Source organism: Amblyraja radiata, chromosome 11 (assembly GCF_010909765.2).
Source record: "Amblyraja radiata isolate CabotCenter1 chromosome 11, sAmbRad1.1.pri, whole genome shotgun sequence".
In the NCBI taxonomy this organism is placed as follows: Eukaryota; Metazoa; Chordata; class Chondrichthyes; order Rajiformes; family Rajidae; genus Amblyraja; species Amblyraja radiata.
Window position 1 is genome coordinate 36924483 of NC_045966.1, and position 22881 is coordinate 36947363.

At 39.6% G+C, this 22881-nt stretch overlaps 1 protein-coding gene across 1 annotated transcript in view; it reads right to left on the reverse strand.

The window, feature by feature from the left end:
• Positions 1-347: 347 nt before the first annotated feature.
• The window catches only part of LOC116978386 (histone-lysine N-methyltransferase NSD2-like), a 115334-nt gene continuing 92800 nt past the window's right edge, over positions 348-22881 (reverse strand). The window contains exons 19-25 of the mRNA XM_033029504.1: positions 22024-22136; positions 18356-18625; positions 15368-15484; positions 11272-11413; positions 9393-9499; positions 7378-7582; positions 348-1120 (exon numbers count right to left, since the gene is read on the reverse strand). Coding sequence (XP_032885395.1) covers positions 855-1120; positions 7378-7582; positions 9393-9499; positions 11272-11413; positions 15368-15484; positions 18356-18625; positions 22024-22136 — 1220 coding nt within the window. The 3' untranslated portion in view covers positions 348-854. The remainder of the gene's footprint in view (positions 1121-7377; positions 7583-9392; positions 9500-11271; positions 11414-15367; positions 15485-18355; positions 18626-22023; positions 22137-22881) is intronic.

The following is a 22881-nucleotide window of genomic DNA, read 5'->3' on the forward strand; positions in this document are numbered from 1 at the left end:
TGAATTAGTGATGGATTCAGATACAATTTAAACTTGGATCTGGATTGGTACGCTCATCAATTCTGCAGGACATGATATACATCTTTGTTTCCGGTACTGAAGCTAGTTTCATGACCAGTTTCCAAAGTAGAGAGGGTAATGCTCCAAACTTGTATTCTCTACAAGTCATGGGGAACTTCATTCTTTCTAAATGGATTGGACTTAAAATTGGATTCCAGGAGTGAAATAAAAATGCCCCCTAGCATTGTACCATCCACTTCCCAGGCAATTATCTTGAGTGACAAATAATGCTGTTCATTTATCAATGTAAATGAAGTGTTAATATTATGTCAAAGTTGAACAAGTGCTAGGAGAAAGCAGATTTAATCAATGAATTGAAGTTACTATTCCACAAGATGCATTGATTACAACACATGGCAACTACTCCGTTCAGTGATCACCTACTTCTAGGAATGGAACTAGACTGAGCATACAATGCCAAAAACATGCTAGATGAATTTACTGATCCTATGTTAAGTGAGCATTATACCACAATACATTAAAAGGCTACACATAACTAGGTTCACTGGGTTCAAAAAAAATAACTGGTCTTGCTGTAGTTTTAACCAAAATTCTTGCATGATCTGGCCATGCCTCTTATGCCCCAGGTATAAATCCAAGTATAATTGTTCTGAGGATATTGGGAAAATGAGCATGTGGTTCAAGTTTACATCTGTCCAAGTTCATTTAACTCAGTACAAGTAACCAACAGCTATTGGAATTATGCACCTTGCACCTGCCAACCAAGTTGACTCCACCTATTTGTGCACACATGCACACTACTTTCAGAGGAACACCATAAATAGGCACTCCATTCACCGAATATGCATGGAATCTGATGATTGAAAGGTCTGTAATACATGGCTGTTAGGTGGTGGCATAATCTCTCTAATTTCTCCTGGTTCCAAAGGAACTGGGCCACATGGATCATGTTCATTACAGCTAAGTCGGCCGTCTAGTTTGGAGATGAAGAGCGCTCCGTCCCTATGATCCGTGCAGAAAGAACTGGGGCACAGCTCACAGAAAGAGACTGCCTCTTTCCCACACACGTCACACTGATGCCATGGACATTCCCATTTACCTAATAACAAAACAACAGGAAAAGTGATCAGAAATTTTCAACGTGCAGGAAATGTTCTCATTATAATGTGTATCAACAATAATTATACAAATCAAAATTGCTTTGTTTCTCACAAAAAAGATTTGACAATCTATATACCTGGCATTGACAGTGATAAGCTTAATGATTTTAACCCACCACCAATCTACTCATGACACAAAAAAAATCATGTACTGCATTACTCAATTACTCAAAGCCTACCAGACTAATGATGTCAGGGCACTTGAGCCTAAAGAGTAACTATAGTGAGGCATTTACTGTGCCCTCCATAATGTTTGGGACAAAGACCCATCATATATTTATTTGCCTCTGTAAATAACACAATTTGAGATTTGTAATAGAAAAAAACCACACCTGGTTAAAGTGCACACTGTCAGATTTTAATAAAGGCCATTTTTATACATTTTAGTTTCACCATGTAGAAATTACAGCAGTGTTTATACATAGTCCCCCCCATTTCAGGGCACCATAATGTTTGGGGCACAGCAATGTCATGTAAATTAAAGTAGTCATGTTCAGTATTTTGTTGCATATTCTTTGCATGCAATGACTGCTTGAAGTCTGTGATTCATGGACATCACCAGTTGCTGGGTGTTTTCTCTGGTGACGCTCTGCCAGGCCAGTATTGCAGCCATCTTTAGCTTATGCTTGTTTTGGGGGCTAGTCCCCTTCAGTTTTCTCTACAACATATAAAAGGCATGCTCAATTGGGATCAGATCAGATGATTGACTTGGCCACTCAAGAATTGACCATTTTTTAGCTTTGAAAAACTCCTATGTTGCTTTAGCAGTATGTATGGGATCATTGTCTTGCTGTAGAATGAACTGCCAGCCAATGAGTTTTGATGCATTTGTTTGAACTTGATCAGATAGGATGTGTCTATGCACTTCAGAATTCATTATGCTACTACCATCAGCAGTTGTATCATCAATGGCGATAAGCGAGCCAGTACCTTCAGCAGCCATACATGCCCAGGCCATAACACCTCCACCACGGTGTTTCACAGATGAGGTGGTATGCTTTGGATCTTGGGCAGTTCCTTCCCTCCTCGATACTTTGCTCTTGCCATCACTCTGATATGTTAATCTTCGTCTCATCTATCCACAAGACCTTTTTCCAGAACTGTGGTTGCTCTTTTAAGTATTTATTGGCAAACTATAACCTGACCATCCTATTTTTGCAGCGAACCAGTGGTTTGCATCTTGCAGTGTAGCCTTTGTATTTCTGTTCATGAAGTCTTCTGCGGACACTGGTCATTGACAAATCCACATCTGACTCCTGAAGAGTGTTTCTGATCTGTCGGACAGGTGTTTGGGGATTTTTCTTCATTATAGAGAGAATTCTTCTGTCATTAGCTGTGGAGGTCTTCCTTGGCCTGCCAGTCCCTTTGTGATTAGGAAGCTCACCAGTGCTCTCTTTCTTCTTACAGTTCCAAAAAGTTGATTTTGGTAAGCCTGAGGTTTGGTTGAAGTCTCTAACTTTTATTATGTCTCATCTCAGTCTCATTATGGCTTATTTGACTTTCATTGGCACAACTTTGGTCCTCATGTTGATAAACAGCAATAAAGGTTTCCAAAGCTGTTGGAAAGACTAGAGGAAAGACTAGGTGCTGAGAGCTCTCTTATACCTGCATTAAGGAGGCAATTAAACACACCTGAGCAATTATAAACACCTGTGAGCCAAGTGTCCCAAACACTCTGGTGCCCTGAAATGGGGGGATTATGTACTAACACAGCTGTAATTTCTACATAGTGAAACCAAAATGTATAAAAATGGCCTTTAATAAAATCTGACAATGTGCACTTTAACCACATGTGATTTTTTCTATTACAAATCTCAAATTGTGCAGTACAAAGGCAAATAAATAAATGATGGGTCTTTGTCCCAAACATTATGGAGGGCACTGTATGTAATTGAACTTGAAGGGGTCGAACATCTAAATGTAAACCATCTGCATCACAGTTATTAATGGTTTTCCTTCTTTGCATTTAGAATTAAATAAACATGTTTACAGAGATTAAGCAGATATTAGTGTGGTTCCATGTCTTGATCTGTGTCTAACGGGATAAAGAATGACAAAGTCAAGCCAGAAGAAGGAAAAGTGTGAAAATAAGGTGGTTAGCATTTTTAGAGTAAACCATTTTGCCTAATTAAAAAAATCTAAAATGTTAGAAGGCAGAAAAGTCAGAGGTAGGAAAGAGAAGAGTCAGCCTAAAGAGAAGAGTGTCTAATACGGCGGCGAATATTGTGTCTCTATTTAAGAAGGGTTGCAAGAAAAAGCCTGGAGGCTAGACTAATGAGCCTAACATCTTTTAAATAACTCCCACAGGTCAGATGTGGACTTACCCAATAACAACTACTCTCAATTTACTCTCTCTAACTTCTGCCTAATAGTGTTGTATTCTGCGTTACTCCAATTTAGTACCCCCCCCCCCCCAGGGTCCAGACGTATCCCTATTCCAAACAATCTTAAAACTTATGGAGGCCCAAGGAACTGCAGATACTGGGTCAAAAAACACAAAAGTGCTTTAGTAACTCAGCAGATCAGGTGGGGCCAAGGAAAGAGCGTTCACGTCGCGGCCCTGTTTCAACCAATCTTTCCACCACCACGCACAAGAAGCGCAAGACAGACACCATTGGGCAGATGCCAAGAAGTGTGTTCAGCTCTGGCTGAACAACTTCTAATCTTGTGTGTGGGCTCGATAAGAAGAAGAAGAGCAGATCAGGCAGCATCTCTGGAGGTCATGGGTAGGTAGCATTATGCATCGGGACCCTTCTTCAGTCCGGAAGGGTTCAGATTTGAAACATCACATGCTGCCTGACCTACTGAGTTACTCCAGCACTTTTGTGTTTTTCTATAAAATGTATGGAGATGTGATCACTAACCTCAAAATTCTGTTCCACTAATTGTCACCTGCTCAGACTCATTTCCCCATACCAGTTGCTCCTTGAATGGGACTATCCACATACTGTTTTAGAAAACTCTCTTGAATACACCTAGAAAATTCTGCTATCTAAGTTATTAAATCCCAGTCAATATTGGGGAAGTTAAAGTCATCTACTATGATAACACGTTTAAGGAACTGCAGGGTCTCAACTATGATAACGCTGTTGCTTTTGTACTTTTCCGTAGTTAGTCTACATATCTGATCCTCTACCTACGCTAGCTATTGGAAGGTCCATAGTATAATCTCACTGACTCCACCGTTCTTATTTTTGAGCCATATTGCCTCAGTGGACAAATCCTGCTGTATGTGCTCTGAGTGCTGCCATGACCTTTTTAGTGAAGCAACCACCATCTTTTTCATCTCACTCCTTATCACATCTGAAATGTCAAAACCTTGGAACATTGAACTGTCAGTCGTGTCCCTCTTTCAACCAATACTCCATAATGGTCTCATCATCCTATTTCGAAACACTGATCCAGGCTCTAAGTTCATTCACTTTACTCACGATGGTCTTTGTGTTGAAGTGACCATGCTTTAAGTCATCAGTTTCACCATGTTCATTAACCTCTTCTTGCCCATTTTTCCTTTGACTGGTCCCAACCTCTACCTTCTCATCAAGTCTTCCATTCGTGACCCGCTATTCTGGTGCACACCCCCTTATCACTTTAGGTTAAGCCCTCCCAAGTAGTGCTGGTGAACCTCCTTGCAAGGATAATGATCCCCCACCAATTCAGGTTCAGCCTGTCTTGAACAGGTCACTTCTGCTCCAGAAGAGATCCTATTGATCCAGAACCCCCAAATCCCTGCTCCCTAATCCAACCCCTCAGCCATATATTCTTGTCCTATCCACCTATTTCTATCCTCACCAGCATGTGGCCCCAGGAGTAATCCAGAGAATACTATCTTCAAAGTCCTGCTTTTTAACCTTTTGCTGAACTCCCTATATTCATTCCGCAAAACCTCATTCCGTTTCTAACCTTTCTCATTTGTGCCAACATGCACAATGACCTCCGCCTGCCTTCTCGTTGAGAATATATTGCAGCCGGTCTCATTTCGGAAATCATAGGGACTTTTTTTTCTATCATGAGGGCCTGTTTCAGGTTAGAATAGAGAAGACAAGAAACCAATTTGTCACTGACACTCCATTTTCCCTGACATGCTGGGAAAACGGCTGTTTGCATGTTACCACAGATTGATATCAAACAGCATTTGGCATCAATCACAAAATTCCATCATGCCATTCAGACCTGTAAGAATACAGAAGCAGGATTTCACTGGAGAATAGAACCCTGGCATCACATTACAGGGATGGACTACAACTGGGCCACTGCCAGGGAGCTTGTGACATCCTTTCTCCTCTAGGTGTATATCTTTCCATTGTTACTAATCATACCCTCTCCGACTTCATTAATGATGTTCCTAGCACCCACTCTACTCATAACCCTATCCAATCATAACCACACTACCACCTAATAATGTGCTTCCCCATGCAACTATCATGATTCTCCTGCTCATGGGCTGTGATCCTGCATGTATCTGATTCCATTCTGATACTGATTCACATTCTTCACATTACTGTGAAAATTACATTCTTCATCTTTGTCAGATTTGATCAGCAACAACCAGAGCAATTGGAGAGGAAGTAGCAATCAAAGTAAAATAAAAAATGAAGGAACTCAGCGGGTCCGCAGAATCTGTGGAGGGAAATGGAGGCACGTTTTGGGTCAGACCTTTCTTCATCTAAAGTAAGGTCCCGACCTAAAATGTTACCTGTTCATTTCCCTCCTCAGATTATTTTGTCCCCCAAAAGATTCTTTTTTGCACAAGATCTCAGCATCTGCGGTATTTAGCGTCTCGAAGAGGCTATCTAAACTGGATCTGGCTCCTCACTCAACCACTGTTACAGTGTCTCATCGAAAAAATCATCCTCATTATGCTATTTGGTAATGAGCCCCAAAATTGCTAAAGGTCTGGCTAAGGATACCAAGATTAAGCACAAAATATGTCACGGTAATATGGTTTAGGGTGGATGTAGAGAATGGGTCAAGTACACAGAAAGATTCAAGCAAAATGAGAATTGAAAATGTTATTGTAGGTTATAAAGGGAAAGAACTTTCTTTCCACTCAACCACGTAAAATTGAAGTGTTTCAAAAGTACAGTAATACTCTGATAAACTACTATCAAATTATTCAGAAATCTACATGGATTGGCAACCGGCTCAACAGGTTATGACTGCATTGCTTCCTTTCCACTGACTGGGACTCCAGTTCTTCGATTCCCTTTAAACTTACCTGATTCACTGGAAAATGTATTATTATTACATTACACTAAAGTGAGTGGTATTGTAGATTGCGAAGGTGATTGTCAAAAATTGAAGCAGGATCTTTATCGGTTAGGCAGGTGGGCTGAGGAACGTTGATGGAATTTAATACAGAGAAATGTGAGGTGTTGAATTTTGTGAAGTCCAACAAGGGCAAGACCTCCGCAGTGAATGGTAGGGCTCTGGGGAGTATTGTAGAGCAGAGGGATCTAAGAGTGCAGGTACATAGTTACTTGAAAGTGGTGTCACTTGAAAGGCTTTCGGCATATTGGCCTTTTTCAATCAAAGTATTGAGTATGGAGGTTGGGAGGTCATGTTACAGTTATATAAGACATTAGTGAGGCCAGAGTATTGTGTTCAGTTTTAGTCACCATGTTATAGAAAATATGTCAAGTTGTAAAGGGTGCAGAGGATATATCAGGATGTTGCCAGGACTCGAGGGCCTGAGCTATAGGGAGAGCTTGAGCAAGCTAGGCATTTATTGCTTGGAGTCCAGATGAGGGATGATCAAAATCATGAGAGGAATAGATCGGGTAAATGCACAGAGTCTTTTTCCCCAGAGGAGGGGAATTGAGAACCAGAGGACATAGGTTTAAGATAAGGTAAGATTGAATAGGAAACCTTTAAACAGTGTACAGATACATGATAAGAGAATAACTGCACGACTGCATGATATCTAACAAAATTAATTGAAAGTGCATTGGGGGTATTAATACATAATGCCCATTAGTCTAGAAAATCTGCCAACGTACAACCAAAGTCCACCCTGCATTGGCTTATTGGAGTTTTACCATAATAGTATTCTGTTTAACAACACCTGCTTAGTTACTTTGAAACTGCTGCCAAATTTTTAATTAATCCTTTTCAATCCTAAGATTATTAATTGTGTTATTGTTGTCAGTATTATTTTCATTTCACGTGGATTGGAGCAAACAGTTTAGCCACTCACCAGCAGGACGCTTATTCAAGACCAGACAATCAGCATGATACACCTTTGGACACCCAGATTTCTTGCAGATAACGAGCTGCCCACCATCTCCACAACGGAAACATTCTTCCTCGTGATCCTTCACTAATTCAGACCGCTGCTTACGCTTTCTTGGAAGCATTTGCCTTTTCTTTACCTTCTTTTCATCTGTGGAGCTTTGTATATTCTATAGAGGTACCAGAAACAAAATAAAGAAGTTATTAAAAAATATTCAGTCAGATGAGCAGTAATTATTGTTATGGCCTTTCTACACTAAATTAACAAATGCAATTAATAAGTTCATGTCAAGAGAGGAGATGTAGGCCATTCGGCCCAATGAATTTACTCTGCCATTCAATCATGGCTGTTCTTTCTTTCCCTCTCAACCCCCTTCTCCTGCTTTCTCCCCATAACACTTGACACCCTTACTCATCAAGAACCTGACAATCTCCATTTTAAAAATACCAAATGGCCTCCACAGCCACACGTGGCAATGAATTTCACAGATTCACCACCATCCGACTAAAGAAATTCCTCCTCATCTCCTTTCTAAAGGTGCGTTCTTTTATTCTGAGGCTATGTCCTCTGGTCCTAGACTCTCCCACTAGTGAAACCCTCCTCTCCGCATCCACTCTAACCAGAACTTTCATTATTTGGTAAGTTTCAATGTCTGTCCTCATCCTTCTAAATTCCAGCGAGTACAGACCCAATACCGTCAAATGTTAATCATATGTTAACCCAATCAACCCCTGGATCATTCTTGTAAGTCTCCTCTGGACCCTCTCAAGCCCCAGCACATCTTTCCTCAGAAATGGGGCCCAAAACTGATCACAATACTCATTCTGACCAGTGCCTTATAAAGCCTCAGCATTACATCAATGATTATATACTCTAGTCCTCATGAAATAAATGCTACCATTGTATTTGCTTTCCTTACTACCAATTCAACGTGCAAATTGACCGGCACTCCCAGGCTCCTTTGCACCTCTGATTACTGAATCCTCTCCCCATTTAATAAATATTCTATACTTTTACTCCTGCAACCAAAATGAATGACTCCACACTTTTCTACACTGTATTCCATCTGTCTCTTTTTAGCCCACTCTCCCAACCAATCCAAGTCCTTCTGCAGAGTCCATGCTTTCTCTACACTACTTGCCCCTCCACCTATCTGTGTATCATCTGCAAACTTGGCCATCAAGCCTTCAATTCCCTCATCCAAATCATTGATATACAATGTGAAGAGTAGCGACCCCAGCACCGACCCCAGCACCGACTCCTATGGAACACCGCTGGTCACTGCATCTAACCAGAAACAAAGACCTTTATTCCCACTCAGCCAATCTTCTATCCATGCTAGCATCTTCCCTCCAGGACTTACTGCCTAACAACACCAGAGATCTAGATTCGATCCTGACCATGGGTATTTGTCTGTACGGAGTTTGTACGTTCTCCTCGCGACCTGCGTGGGTTTTTTTTCCGAGATCTTTGTTTTTCTCCCATATTCAAAAGACATACAGATTTTGTAGGCTTGGTATAAATGTAAATTGTCCCTAGCATAGGATAGTGTTAATGTGCAGAGATCACTGGTCGGTGCAGACTTCTTGGGCCGAAGGGCCTGTTTCCGCACGGTATCTCTAAACTAAAAATCTAACTAAACCATGGGCTCTCATCTTTAGCAGCCTCACATGTGGCACCTTATCAAAGGCCTTCTGAAAATCCAGGTAAACAATATCCACTGACTGTCCTTTGTCTATCCTGCTATTTATTTCCTCAAAGAATTCAAAAATGCGTCAGGCTCTATTTAATTTCAGGTGCGTTGCTGATGTCTTCCACCTTGGTATAGAATCATTTAAAATAAATTTCAAGTGAAAAATGAATGTATAAATCTTAATATCTGTAGTAGTCATTATATCAGGAAAAAAAATATTCAGTATAGAATCTGATGCACCTCAATATTTACATTAAATTAAATGTAAGGGAACTGGAGATCTTACCTTAGGCTGCACACCTAAGTAGCCACTGCAGTTTGGAGCTCCACATTTACATGCAGTCTTCCCAGTGCCCAAGCATTCCAGGTGATAATTAAATGTCAGCTCTAATCCTGTAGAAGTATCAGTATCATTAGATTTATACTTAGTCTCGCTGTGCAATAAATAAATGCATACAATAGCATCTAATTTCCTAAAATGTTATAATTACATTTTCCTGATAGTATTAGTTCAAAATTATGGTAGATTTTTGTATTACGCAAAAATAAATCTCAATTAATTTTAATTTTTGATACAAATACATCTATAGATGCTCCTGAACACATCATCAGTGATGTAACCTGGGGTCATTGGGTGTTTCGGGTCTTTCAACATCAGACACCCTCACCCAGGCAGCCCAGCCGTGGTTGATCAGACCTAATAAGTCCTTATCTCCAGAGACCATGAATTTGAGTACACCTTACTTCCATACTATGAATGTGCTTTTGGGCTTTTTTATGCTCTATGCAAAAATGTTTCATCATATAATAACATGTAAGCAGATTCATGTTACAGGAATAAGGTGCACTCCAATTCATGGTTTTAAGAGATTAGCATTTCTTAAAATTAATTGAGATTTCTTATAATGCAATAGGAGACCATTTGCCTCTAGGGTTCACATTGGTTCCCAAGATGTTTACAGTTCTATTGAGAATGAGGGCAGCACAGTGGCGCAGCTAGTAGAGCCGCCAAATCAGCACCAAAGATAGACACAAAATGCTGGAGTAACTCAGCGGGACAGGCAGCATATCTGGAGAGACCGAATGGGTGACGTTTCAGGTCGAGACCCTCCTTCAGACCTATCAACCCGAAACGTCACCCATTCCTTCTCTCCAGAGATGCTGCCCGTCTCACTGTGTTACTCTAGCATTTTGTGTCTATCTTCGATTTATACCACCATCTGCAGTTCTTTCCTATACAGCTCAGCACCAAAGACCTGGGTTTCATCCTGACCTTGGGTGCTGTGCGTGTAGAGTTTGCAAATTCTTCCTGTGACCGTGTGGGTTTCCTCCGGACGCTCCGGTTTCCTCCCACAACTCAAAGACTCTGTGTTTGTAGTTTAATTGGACACAGTAAAAAATGCCCCTAATGTCTCGTGAGTGGTGGGAGAATGGGATAACATAGAACTAGTGTCAATGGGCGATCAATGGTCAGCCAGGAGTAGGCAGTACACTGAAGGGCCTATTTCCATGCTGTATGTTTAAACTAAACGATGATCACAGGCTGCAGTTTGGTAATACGATTTATACCAGTGTAGCATTTTGCAAATAATGTTATTTTGTGTCCTCCGCACAAAAGCTTTGGACGTGTCGTGAGTAGAAATAGATAGGATGAATGCAGTCTTATATCCAGGGTACGGAAATGAAAACAAACGGTGAGAGGTATAAGATTTAATACGAACCCGAGCGGTAATTATTTCACTAGAGAGTGGTGGGTATATGGAACAAGTTGCCAGAGGAGGTAGCAGCATTTAAAAGACACTTGAGCATATACATGGATAGGAAGGGTTTAGATGGATATGGGCCAAACACAGTCATTGGGACTAGTTTATATGGGGTGTCTTGGAAGGGTTAGGTCAAAGGCCCTGTTTTCGTACTGTATGACATAATGAGTAGTTAACGGAAATGCTTGGTCCAGTTTCAAAACCTCATTTCCCAAGGTGAATAATACTGAACTTGGAGAGTATAGCACCGAGAAATTAACAGATGTTTACTCTATCAAATTTCTAGGTTCTATTATATTAGTTTGAGATTTTACTACATCAAACTCTGGATTGAATCCAATTGCTTGTTTACTATACATGGATGGCCATCTTACCACCCTGACCATTAACACTATTCCTTACCAATTGCAACATCACACAAAGCAAACAGTCCAACTCGAGTGTCACCATTTACTGTCCATTTCTGTGTCTCACAGTTTGGTTTACAGCTATGATTCATGAAGCGGGAATAATTTCCTTTTGGGCCTGCATCAATTATCCGATCCTGTTAATGATAAATTTGCAGGTAGACTTAGATTCATTTTGTGTAATTTAGAAATTCATAATATAAATATTTTGAATAATTTCAGCACAATGGGGACATGCAACTAAAGTATCTTTCATTTTTGAAAAAACAATTAAAAAAAATCACAGTAGGGAGGATTTTGCATAACACTGAAATATCCATGTGTTGTGATATTTATAAAATCTTTGCATTATGAAGCTTTGCAGTAAGGATATATTGTACATTTACAAATTTTTGGAAAGTCAATAACAGCAGGTCCACGACACAGCCATGTATCAACATTTATTTCAGTCCAAAGACCGAAAAACCTGTACTCTGAGAATTCAAATAATTACAATTTTGGAATTGTTCAGAACTTACAAGTGATGTTTAGAGATTTAACAATGTTTGATAGTTTATCATGTTCATAGAATTATTGTAGTATGAAAGGAGACATTTGTCCCATGATGGCTTTCTGTAGGAGCAATTCAGTTAGCCTGTCCATTGGCTCTTTCCACATTTCTGCATTTTCTTTCCTTAAAGTACATATCCAATTTCTTTGAAAGCCAAGATTAACATAGAAACATAGAACATAGAAAATAGGTGCAGGAGTAGGCCATTCGGCCCTTCGAGCCTGCACCGCCATTCGATATGATCATGGCTGATCATCCAACTCAGTATCCCATCCCTGCCTTCTCTCCCTTTAGCCACAAGGGCCACATCTAACTCCCTCTCAAATATAGCCAATGAACTGGCTTCAACTACCTTCTGTGGCAGAGAATTCCACAGATTCACCACTCTCTGTGTAAAAAATGATTTTCTCATCTCGGTCCTAAAAGACTTCCCTCTTATCCCTAAACTGTGACCCCTAGTTCTGGACTTCCCCAACATCGGGAATAATCTTCCTGCATCTAGCCTGTCCAACCGCTTAAGAATTTTGTAAGTTTCTATAAGATCCCCCCTCAATCTTCTAAATTCTAGCGTGTACAAGCCGAGTCTATCCAGTCTTTCTTCATATGAAAGTCCTGCCATCCCAGGAATCAGTCTGGTGAACCTTCTCTGTACTCCCTCTATGGCAAGAATGTCTTTCCTCAGATTAGGAGACCAAAACTGTAAGCAATACTCCAGGTGTGGTCTCACCAAGACCCTGTACAACTGCAGTAGAACCTCCCTGCTATTATACTCAAATCCTTTTGCTATGAATGCTAACATACCATTTGCTTTCTTCATTGCCTGCTGCACCTGCATTCTTACTTTCAATGACTGGTGTACCATGACACCCAGGTCTCGTTGCATCTCCCCTTTTCCTAATCGGCCACCAATCAGATAATAGTCTACTTTCCTGTTTTTGCCACGAAAGTGGATCACATTTATCCACATTATACTGCATCTGCCATGCATTTGCCCACTCACCCAACCTATCCAAGTCAACTTGCAGCCTCCTAGCATCCTCCTCACAGCTAACACTGCCCCCCAGCTTCGTGTCATCCGCAAACTTGGAGATGTTGCATTCAATTCCCTCATCCAGATCATTAATATATATTGTAAATAGCTGGGGTCCCAGCACTGAGCCTTGCGGTACCCCACTAGTCACTGCCTGCCATTCTGAAAAGGACCCGTTTACTCCTACTCTTTGCTTCCTGTCTGCCAGACAGTTCTCTATCCACATCAATACTGAACCCCCAATACCGTGTGCTTTAAGTTTGTATACTAATCTCTTATGTGGGACCTTGTCGAAAGCCTTCTGAAAGTCCAGATATAACACATCCACTGGTTCTCCCTTATCCACTCTACTAGTTACATCCTCGAAAAATTATATAAGATTTGTCAGACATGATTTACCTTTCATAAATCCATGCTGACTTTGTCCAATGAATTCACCACTTTCCAAATGTGCTGCTATCCCATCTTTAATAACTGATTCCAGAATTTTCCCCACCACCGATGTTAGGCTAACTGGTCTGTAATTCCCCGTTTTCTCTCTCCCTCCCTTTTTAAAAAGTGGGGTTACATTAGCTACCCTCCAGTCCTCCGGAACTACTCCAGAATCTAAAGAGTTTTGAAAAATTATCACTAATGCATCCACTATTTCTGCGGCTACTTCCTTAAGTACTCTGGGATGCAACTTATCTGGCTCTGGGGATTTATCGGCCTTTAATCCATTCAATTTACCTAACACCACTTCCCAGCTAACCTGGATTTCACTCAGTTCCTCCATCTCATTTAACCCCGGTCCCTTGCTATTTCCGGCAGATTATTTATGTCTTCCTTAGTGAAGACAGAACCAAAGTAGTTATTCAACTGGTCTGCCATGTCCTTGTTCTCCATGATCAATTTGCCTGTTTCTGACTGCAAGGGACCTACATTAAATCAGTGTGTGTGTCCTTGGGCAAGACACTTCACCCACCTTTGCCTGTGTGTGTGGATGTAATTATGTGAAGCACTTTGGGGTCAATGCAAGTTGACTAAAAATGTGCTATATAAATAAAGAAATTTAAATTTAATTTATTTTTAAATTTCATTTGTCCTTTCACACAATACAATGCAGATTACAATTACATGCTGCATAAAATAGATTATACTTGTTTTCGTTGGTTCCTCTGCCATTCACCTTAAATTTATGCCTTAGTTCTTGACCCTCTGGTAACAGGAACATTTTTTCTTTATATACAGTTCAGACTTCCAGTGATCTTGAACACTTGTAACAAGTCATGCATTTTTCTGCATGCTCTCCATTTAAGTATTGTTAGCTTTTTAATAATACCAATTGATCTATGTTGAGCACATGATGGATATCAACTACATCACCTATCACAAAGAATTTAAGATCACCTTTACCTAGCATTTTAAAGAACAAATTGCCACGTACTTCATTAGTGCTCTTGTCACGCCCGTCCTTGAACATACTCCTTTTTGGTCCACAATTGTACCCATTCCATCAATTACTTACTACTGTTCATGTGCATGAAAAACTGTGGGATTTTCTCCTGCTAAATAACAATCTACTTATTCTTTTCCTTTTCATATTCATGCCTGATCTTTTCATATAAGTCTTGTTCTCAGTTGTATTGTCAAATCGGCACCTGTAGCATACCCATTTCATTGACTTCAAATTTGACTTACGCCATTCATGGATATCCAGCTTTTTTTTTACCCAAACATTTTGGCAAGTAGAGAAACCCCATCAAATTACTGATTTATGCCTTATGGAAGAGGGACAGTTTCTGAATAGTCAAGAGACAAATATATTGTCATGGACTGTCCAGCTTCTGACTTGACAGTATTTCTGGTCATATTAAGATCTGATCAATGGTCTACAAAGTTGATGACGGCACAGCAGCGGTGATGCTATTAAATATAAAGGCGGTTTACTGTATCTTGTTGAAGATGGTCAGTACCTGACACTTCAATGCTACGGTACCCCCTAATTTTAAGAAATCTTAATTGCCCAAAAAAACTAAGTAATTTTGATCCCAGCCATTTGCATTTGATTAATTCCTGAATGGGGAGACTACCGTAAGGGAGGGGGAGGGGGGATGAACAATGGAGGACCCGGCGTGGGGGGGACCTTCGTGAGGGAGGGGGAAGAACTATGAACAATGGAGGAGCCGGCTTTGTGGGACCACCGAGGGGAGGGGGAAGGGGATAAGGGGGGAATAAAGGAGGAGCTGGCGGGGGTACTTTTTAACTTTGTCAGTGCCATTTCTGCGGCGACTATTTACATACCTTAGGTATACAAGCAAATAATTTCACTGTGGCTTGTCACATGTGACAAAGTATTCCAATCCATTCCTTGACTGCAAACATCAATCCAAATACTACCTATTTTCACTTCTCATAATTATAGATTTTTGACATATTTACAGATTTTACTTTCTGATCAATGTTTGACTATGCGTGTTTGACATACAAATTATTGTTAAATTCAGAATTTTGAACTTTTAAAGTTATTACCTTATCAAGAGTAAGCATGTAGAAGTTGATGATGTCATGTTCCTGTGCATATTTGATTCGAGCATAACATTCCTCCTCATCTATTATCTCACCCACATACTCATTCACAAAATCTCCCTGTATAAGAATTAGATTCAAGAGTAAATATAAACATCATAGCTATCAAAAATTAAAAACAAAACTAGAAATGTTGGAAGAACTTAGCCAGTCAAGTGCCTTATGTGGAAAGAGAACATAATTAACAATTTGGATCTGGTCCTTTCTCAGAACTGAGGCTGGAGGGAGGGGGGAGATATTGATTTTGCATTTGTCAAAAATTTTGTTGTCATTGAGGGATTTAAAAAAAACTGAAGTATACAATGCACAGTTTAAGGATATAATCAAAATCACTGCTTTGAAATTTTCTGCCTTTCACAATCTACATCTCAAAGTAGTGTTAGGGTTAAAAACAAATTGGAGACGACCAAGGACAGAAAGATTGGCATGGGAATGGAAAGTAGACCTCCTCCTTCACCTCCATTCAGGGACCACAGCAAGTCTTTCAGATGAGACAGAGGTTCACATACACCTCTTCTAACCTTGTCTGCTGCATTCAGTACTCTCAATTTGGCCTATTTGCATTGGTGAGATGAAGCAGACTAGGTGATGATTTTTGCCCTGTGTTCTGTCCATCAAAGCATGCAGGATCTCCCGGTTGCTAATCACTTTACTCCCTTTCCCATACTTTTGTGTCCTTGGTCTCCTCCATTGCCATGGTGAGGCCACATGTAAATAGGTGGAACAGCACCTCATATCCACTTGGTTAGCTTACAACCCAATGCAATGAATCCGGAATCTCCAATTTCAAGTAACAACCTCCATACCCTTTGTCTTTCCTGTGCCACCCCCCACTTCCGTGCGTACCCATTTTTCCAAAGCTTCTTTCCCCTCCTCCTGTTTTCTTCCACCTATACCCCTCCTTCCGGCTTTACATTTCATTCTGACACTGTTTTTTATCTTCTTTCATCTCTAGCCTTTGTCACTTATTGCCCATCATCACCTGTATCCACCTATCGTTTCCAGGTTTTGTTCTGCCACACCTCTATTTTCCTGCATTCTCTCCCTTCTACAATCAGTCTCCAATCCATTTATTCCACAGATACCACATGACCTGCTGAGTTTCTCGAGCATTTTGTGTTTTCCCTTCATTCTTCTAAACCCCAATAATTAAAAGCCTAATTTACACACCTGCTTTATCCCTGAACAATCAAGTCATTTGGTGTACCACCTTTAAAGACAACTATGTTCTTTCTTAAATAAGTTGACTAACACGTGTGAAGTTTGTACACTGTATGGTTGGCCAAATTGTTTTTTAGTCTTCTTTACCATCTCTCTTGCAATTAAATCCAACATTCCTTTTGCATTAATTACTTGTTATCTACATGCCAACCTTGTTTCTTGCATGAACACATCCAGTTCCCTTGAACACTTGTATCTCACACTAAATACTTTTTCTAACCTTTCTACCAAGTGCATTTAACCTCACATTTGCTCTTATTATGACATATGATAACTAATTTTGATCTGCTTTCTGAAGGGCTCTGTTACTACTTTCTTAATGATGCATTCTGGCATATCAAAATTAGGTAATGTTGACATCTCTCCAAAAAGATGCAACTAATGTTAAGCTTATTGGTCAAAATGTTCCCCATTTTATCTTTTAATTCTTTCTTGAATAGCAGTTATATTTGCCCTTTTTCAATCCTCTTCCCAAAATGTAGAGAATATTGGAAGACCACAACTATCGCATCCATAGTCTTAGCAGTCACCCCTTTTCTGAATTCTACATCATGGTGTCAGGGATTTTTCGACCTTTAGCTCCAATAATTCATTAATTTTAATTGTTTTAAATTCCTCCTTTCGTTTGTTCTTTGGTTACCTGCTACAATTGCATTCATTGTTATGCTTTCCACTGACTTATATCTAAGTGACACCATTGTAAATTATTTAACACATACTTCAATCTTACAAAGTAAATTATACTACTAAGGACCACTAATTTGTGAAAGTGGACTGAGTTTGAGGCCATGGTAATTTGTTTCACTTGATTACAATGATACCTGCAATTTACCTGATGAAAAACTGTAACTTTTTAAATTTATACAATATATAGAACTTTAATGCTTAAGAAAAATTATAAGAACCAATTTGCACTATTCTCATAATGGAATTAAATACTCTTTTGCAACGAGTCACCACAAAGGATGTAAAGTTCTGTTCATACTTTAGGCAAAAAGTGCTAATTGAATAAAGAGTAATTTCTTATGACTCAACTCCAAAATATTTTTAATTATCTTCTCTTCAATTTATAGGTGTGGGCCATGGAAAAGTCAGCCATGCCAGAAACTAGGTCATGAATACTCATTTTATAACATCAAACTTAAAACAGCATTTTATATAAAACAGCCAATATTAATAAATTGTCCAAGAAAAGGAGATGTTAAAGAATATTTAAATCAGTCTTCTACGCAGGTGAGTTTTCTGCATGGTTTTCTAGAAGGTAATCAGACCAAGTGCAGATTTTTCTTCTAAGGGTTTTGGTTGTCTATATTTCTCCAATCATTTCCTCAACTTTTAATAACTGCTCAGTATGTCTTAGCACCTTGTGTACTCCTTGTCACTGTAAAGGTAAAATTACTTTTTTTTGTCCATCTTAAATGCTCTTCTTCACAGAAGGGCAAAATGAATACATTATCATAATGTTAAAAATAAATTAAATTGTCAGATTTAAAAAAAATAGTTTAACATCCATTCAATCATCAAAGTTAAAAAAATAGCTATACGCGGGTGCTACCGTGGACTATTTCTCAATTTAAAGAGGCAAGGCATAAAATACTGAAGCATTTTATGTCTTATAACAGCTAGTTCTCCCCCAATTATAACATTATAGTTTGATTTCTAATTACTTTCAATATTTAGATCGCAATGATACATCTCAACACATCTCACCTTCTTAATGTTATATTTTGCAAGTAAACCCCATCCTCGCCCTGGAGTTCTTAAAATTTCCACTTCAGGATACTGCCGTTTGGTGAAGCACTGGTTCTGACATTTTTCAACTGCAGGACAGACGGCTGGATGGCATTCATACATTAACATTCTATTCAGACATTCAGAATCTACCCCACAGGGATTCTCATCAGTTGTCTTACAATTACATCGTGGAATCTCGGAGAGATCAGCAGTGTAGATCTGAGCTTTACCCACGGCCTTGTTTACCTTGACAGAAAAGCAGATGGTTAAACCTTGAGGTTTATTTGAATATCTCTTCACAATTCTTACTGAAATTGTAAAATATTGGAATATAAATGCAATACTTGTCCTTTCAAGAAATCAAGGCAACACATAAAAATAATGCATACACTTATTCCATCACTCAAAAAATTAAGCTCAACACATTTACTTTTCAAGGAGCACCAGTCATAATATCTTTACTTGGTTAGATCATAATCTCATCAATTACTATCAATTCAGCCATCACATATTTGGGATTTTTAACCATTTTATTGAGTATATATTTCTGATTACTTTTATAGATGAACCTGAGGTCTGTGTTTTTCCTAGGCTCCAGGCGTTAACAAAAGCAAAGTGACACCAGACTTTGACGTGCTTTGGCCATCAATATACAATGAAAAAGCTTCACGACAGGTTGTCATGGTAATTCTCAAGCTCAGCCATCTGTCAAATAGTAGCAAATTGGAGGTTTAGAAATTCAGCAGCACAGCACTGCTTTTTAAAGTCTTACTAGAATTAAAATTGATATGTTTCTGAGTGTTAATATGGCTAAATTGTGCCAGTCTGGAAATATCTCCAGCTTCTTGACAAAATAATACATTTTCCTCATCTGATGAGCACTGAATAACATTCTTTGTGCAAAGTTTATTTTGAGCTTTAACCAGAAGTTACTTCATGTGATTCCAAAATTGCCCTTTGGCAATTTGAGAACATGCAGGTTTTAATGGGACTGCCACCTCTATAGTAGCAGGACTCAAAGGTTGCCTCTTTTGCCAAGTACTGTGGACTGATTTGAACAGATCCCCAAAACATAATTTATCTGCATTCCTTTTGGTTCCCATACATGGATCACCCACTGTTTCCTGCACTCAACCCCGCACCTCTGCCCTTGATACCCCAGTTACCAATTCACAACACTCCTCCAGGTCCTGGCTCACACTGCACATTACCAACCTTTATTCACAAGCTTTTCTACAACTGCCCTGAGCATAAAGGAAGTCATGAAAGGGTTATTACATAATAATCATATGCTGCATTTATTTCTCATCATCTTTAGAAATTGTAAAACTTCTCACATTTTAGTCAAGTCAAGTCAAGAGAGTTTATTGTCATGTGTTCCAGATAGGACAATGAAATTCTTGTTTGCTGCAGCACAACAGAATATTGTAGGCATAATACAGAACAGATTAGTGTGTCTATATACCATAGACCATATATATACACACATAAATAAACAGATAAAGTGCAATAGGCTGTTATAGTTCAGAGTTTGTTTGATGTCATATTTAGTAGCCTGATGGCTGTGGGGAAGAAGCTGCTCCGGATGTACAGATTTCAGGCTCTTGTACCTTCTATCTGATGGCAACAGAGAGATGAGTGTGTGGCCAGGATGGTGTGCTTCTTTAAAGTCTACCTTCAAAAAGGCAACTGGTGAAAACAAAGGTAAATAATGGTCAACTAAATGTTCAAAGTCCCTCAAAATTGAGGGTGAATTGCTTCCACTCTGGTTTTGTGTTTTCTGACAAGGCTGATGAAGCCAATGCGAGAACTTTTCCATGGGACGTTACACTTTTGACTGCTTACTCAGGGCTTCTTTATGTTTCCAACACACAGAATTCAGGTTATCAATACCATTCCAAATTTTACTTTTCCGTTTTGAACCCTTGTTAGCCAGACCGTATAAGCGTGGATGTTGCATTTTATCTCAAGATGTTTGAACACATCCTACAATGTTTTCTTCTGGCTGCCTGCAACACAGCTTGGAATAATGCGTCAATTTGAGGGATATGGTTGCAAGCACGCAAGCGACATGGCCTGCCTAACACAGTTTAATGAGTGTCATTGTGAATTCAGTTCTGGGGACATTGACCTGGGAAAAAACAATGGCATTGGTTCTGTTATCCTAGTGAATTTAAAGGATGTTATAGAGAGTATTACTGGCATCTGTCTAGTTGCGAGTGCCTTGAAATGAATGATGCAGGTGATGCAGGCCTCAGAAGCATGTAGGACTGAGATTGCAGCTGCCCAGTACACCACAAATTTTGTGCCATGTCTGAGTACTATATCTTCAATCACCAAGACAAGATTTAAACGAAAAAAATGTTCCATCAGGTGGAATCTATGCACCATTTGCAGAGCTAAGGCTAAGTTTTAAGGCTGTGGTATCATGAGCAGGATGAATAATACTTGCAGTTACAATTAAGCACCTGCAAGGAAATATCATGTAATCATTGAAAGTAAAAGAGATATTTAAGAGTACACAAATGGAATTGAAAGAATTAAACGCCAAGTGTCAATGCTCAAATGCTCCAAACCAACCAAAATATCAGTTTCACGCCCAGGGCAACATCCTCAACATCAAGGCTTTGATCACATTGAGCAAACTAATGGATTACATTTTCTGAGAGATGCTCCTAGTTATGTCCTCTGCTAGGCACATTATACATGTGTAGAACATATAAATGAGGATCTTCTATAATGAACTTCACTTGTTCTATGAGTTAAGAGGTCCAATAGTCTGATTAAAATTTTAAAGGACCAAAAGTAAAGCCAGTTGAATATCAATGTAATCTTAAGAATCTAATTGCACAACTATTAAAAAAATGTTTGAATGCAGTGAATGGAATCCAATGTGCTATGACATATTGAATTGAGGACAACAATCTACATTTTATAACCTCAATTATAACAGTGGGACCAATAAAAATAGGTTGTGCAAGGTTAAAATATCACTAACCTGGCAAATACCAGATAATGATACATACAGCCCATGCCATTTCAAAAGGTTCATTTCAGGTAGCAACCAGGACTCTTATTTGAGACACGTGGAAAAGTCATAAGTATTAAAATCCTGTGGACAATACTATGCAGCCTCTGTAGCAACTCAGCAAAAAATGCTGCAAGGCACACACATGTTGCAGGCAAGATAATGAAGATCTATTACTTTAAATATTTTAAAGTTTCCTTTTCAAACTCTATATCTGTCTGCTTTTGGCTACCCATGTACTCTAGACTAAATGTTCCAATAGCAGATTAAATCTCAGCGACCATATCTATGGGTTGATTCTCTGCCAGTTCCGCTAAATTTGACACCAAGTTCAGGTGAAGGTCAAGACTTATATTTTTTAAATGAGACCTGGAACTAAAATGGTTTAGAAAGTGTGGCAACAAGCTTGACACTTGCCACAGACTCCAAAATCATCCCATATTAAATATGGGGTATGGATATGTCAGCTAACATAATTTTTCTGATAAATGTACTGCAAAATTTTATAGTCTATAACAACAAAGTATGTACAAGTTGTATAGCTTTTATCATTCTGAATATGCTTGATGTAATGTAGTGCATTGCATATATTCTCAGAATAGCTAAAAATTAATACCTTGATATGTTTGTACGGTGGTGGTTTTTTCTCATTCCGCCTGTCCTCTTGAGCCTGCCTCATCTCTCTTTGGGCTTTCAGCTCCTCAAATCTTTCCGCTGCTTCTTGTAGTGCTATTGAGAAGCCAGTGTGAAATCTCAGACATATTGACAGTTACAATATTTGTAAAGATCATAACAATATACTATCATCTTCAGTTAACTTATATACTTCCTTAATTAACAGGAGGAAGGAGGTGGAGTATCGAGGAGGGATGGATGGGTGAGGGTCTAGCAAAAATTTGGGTGGTGCTACTTTTCTTTTCTATTTCACAATAAAGGCCATCTGGATGGATCAGCCCTTTCATAGAAGTAAAGTAGCAAACAAAGCTGAAAAAGAATAAGCGAGTTTGGTATTCCGAAAAACACAAGGAATCATGGAATTTGTCAAAGGTCACTTGCTATAAAGAAAAAGGGAACGAAGCGCTGACTGTACAAACTGTGTATAAATTCTTATCTTTATTCATGAAAATATATTTAAGCTGAGGAACGGTGGTGCCAGGTAGCGGGGTGTAACAGGGAGAGAGATGGGCAGATGCGAGTGGAGATAGGGGAGAGCGGGCACACAGACCCACGCCTCATCCGGAGCCAGGATCGAACCCGGGTCCCCGGCGCCGCAAGCATTGCAGAACCGCCATTGGACCGTCCCCGTCCCACCATCTCCCACTCGCATCTGCCCCCCTCTCTCTCGCTGTTACACCCCGCTCTCCCGCTACCAGCCCCCCCCCCCCCCCCCCCGGTCTCCCATTCGCATCTGCCCCCTCTCTCTCGCGCTGTTACACCCCGCTCTCCCGCTACCTGGCTCCGGCTCTGCTCCGCC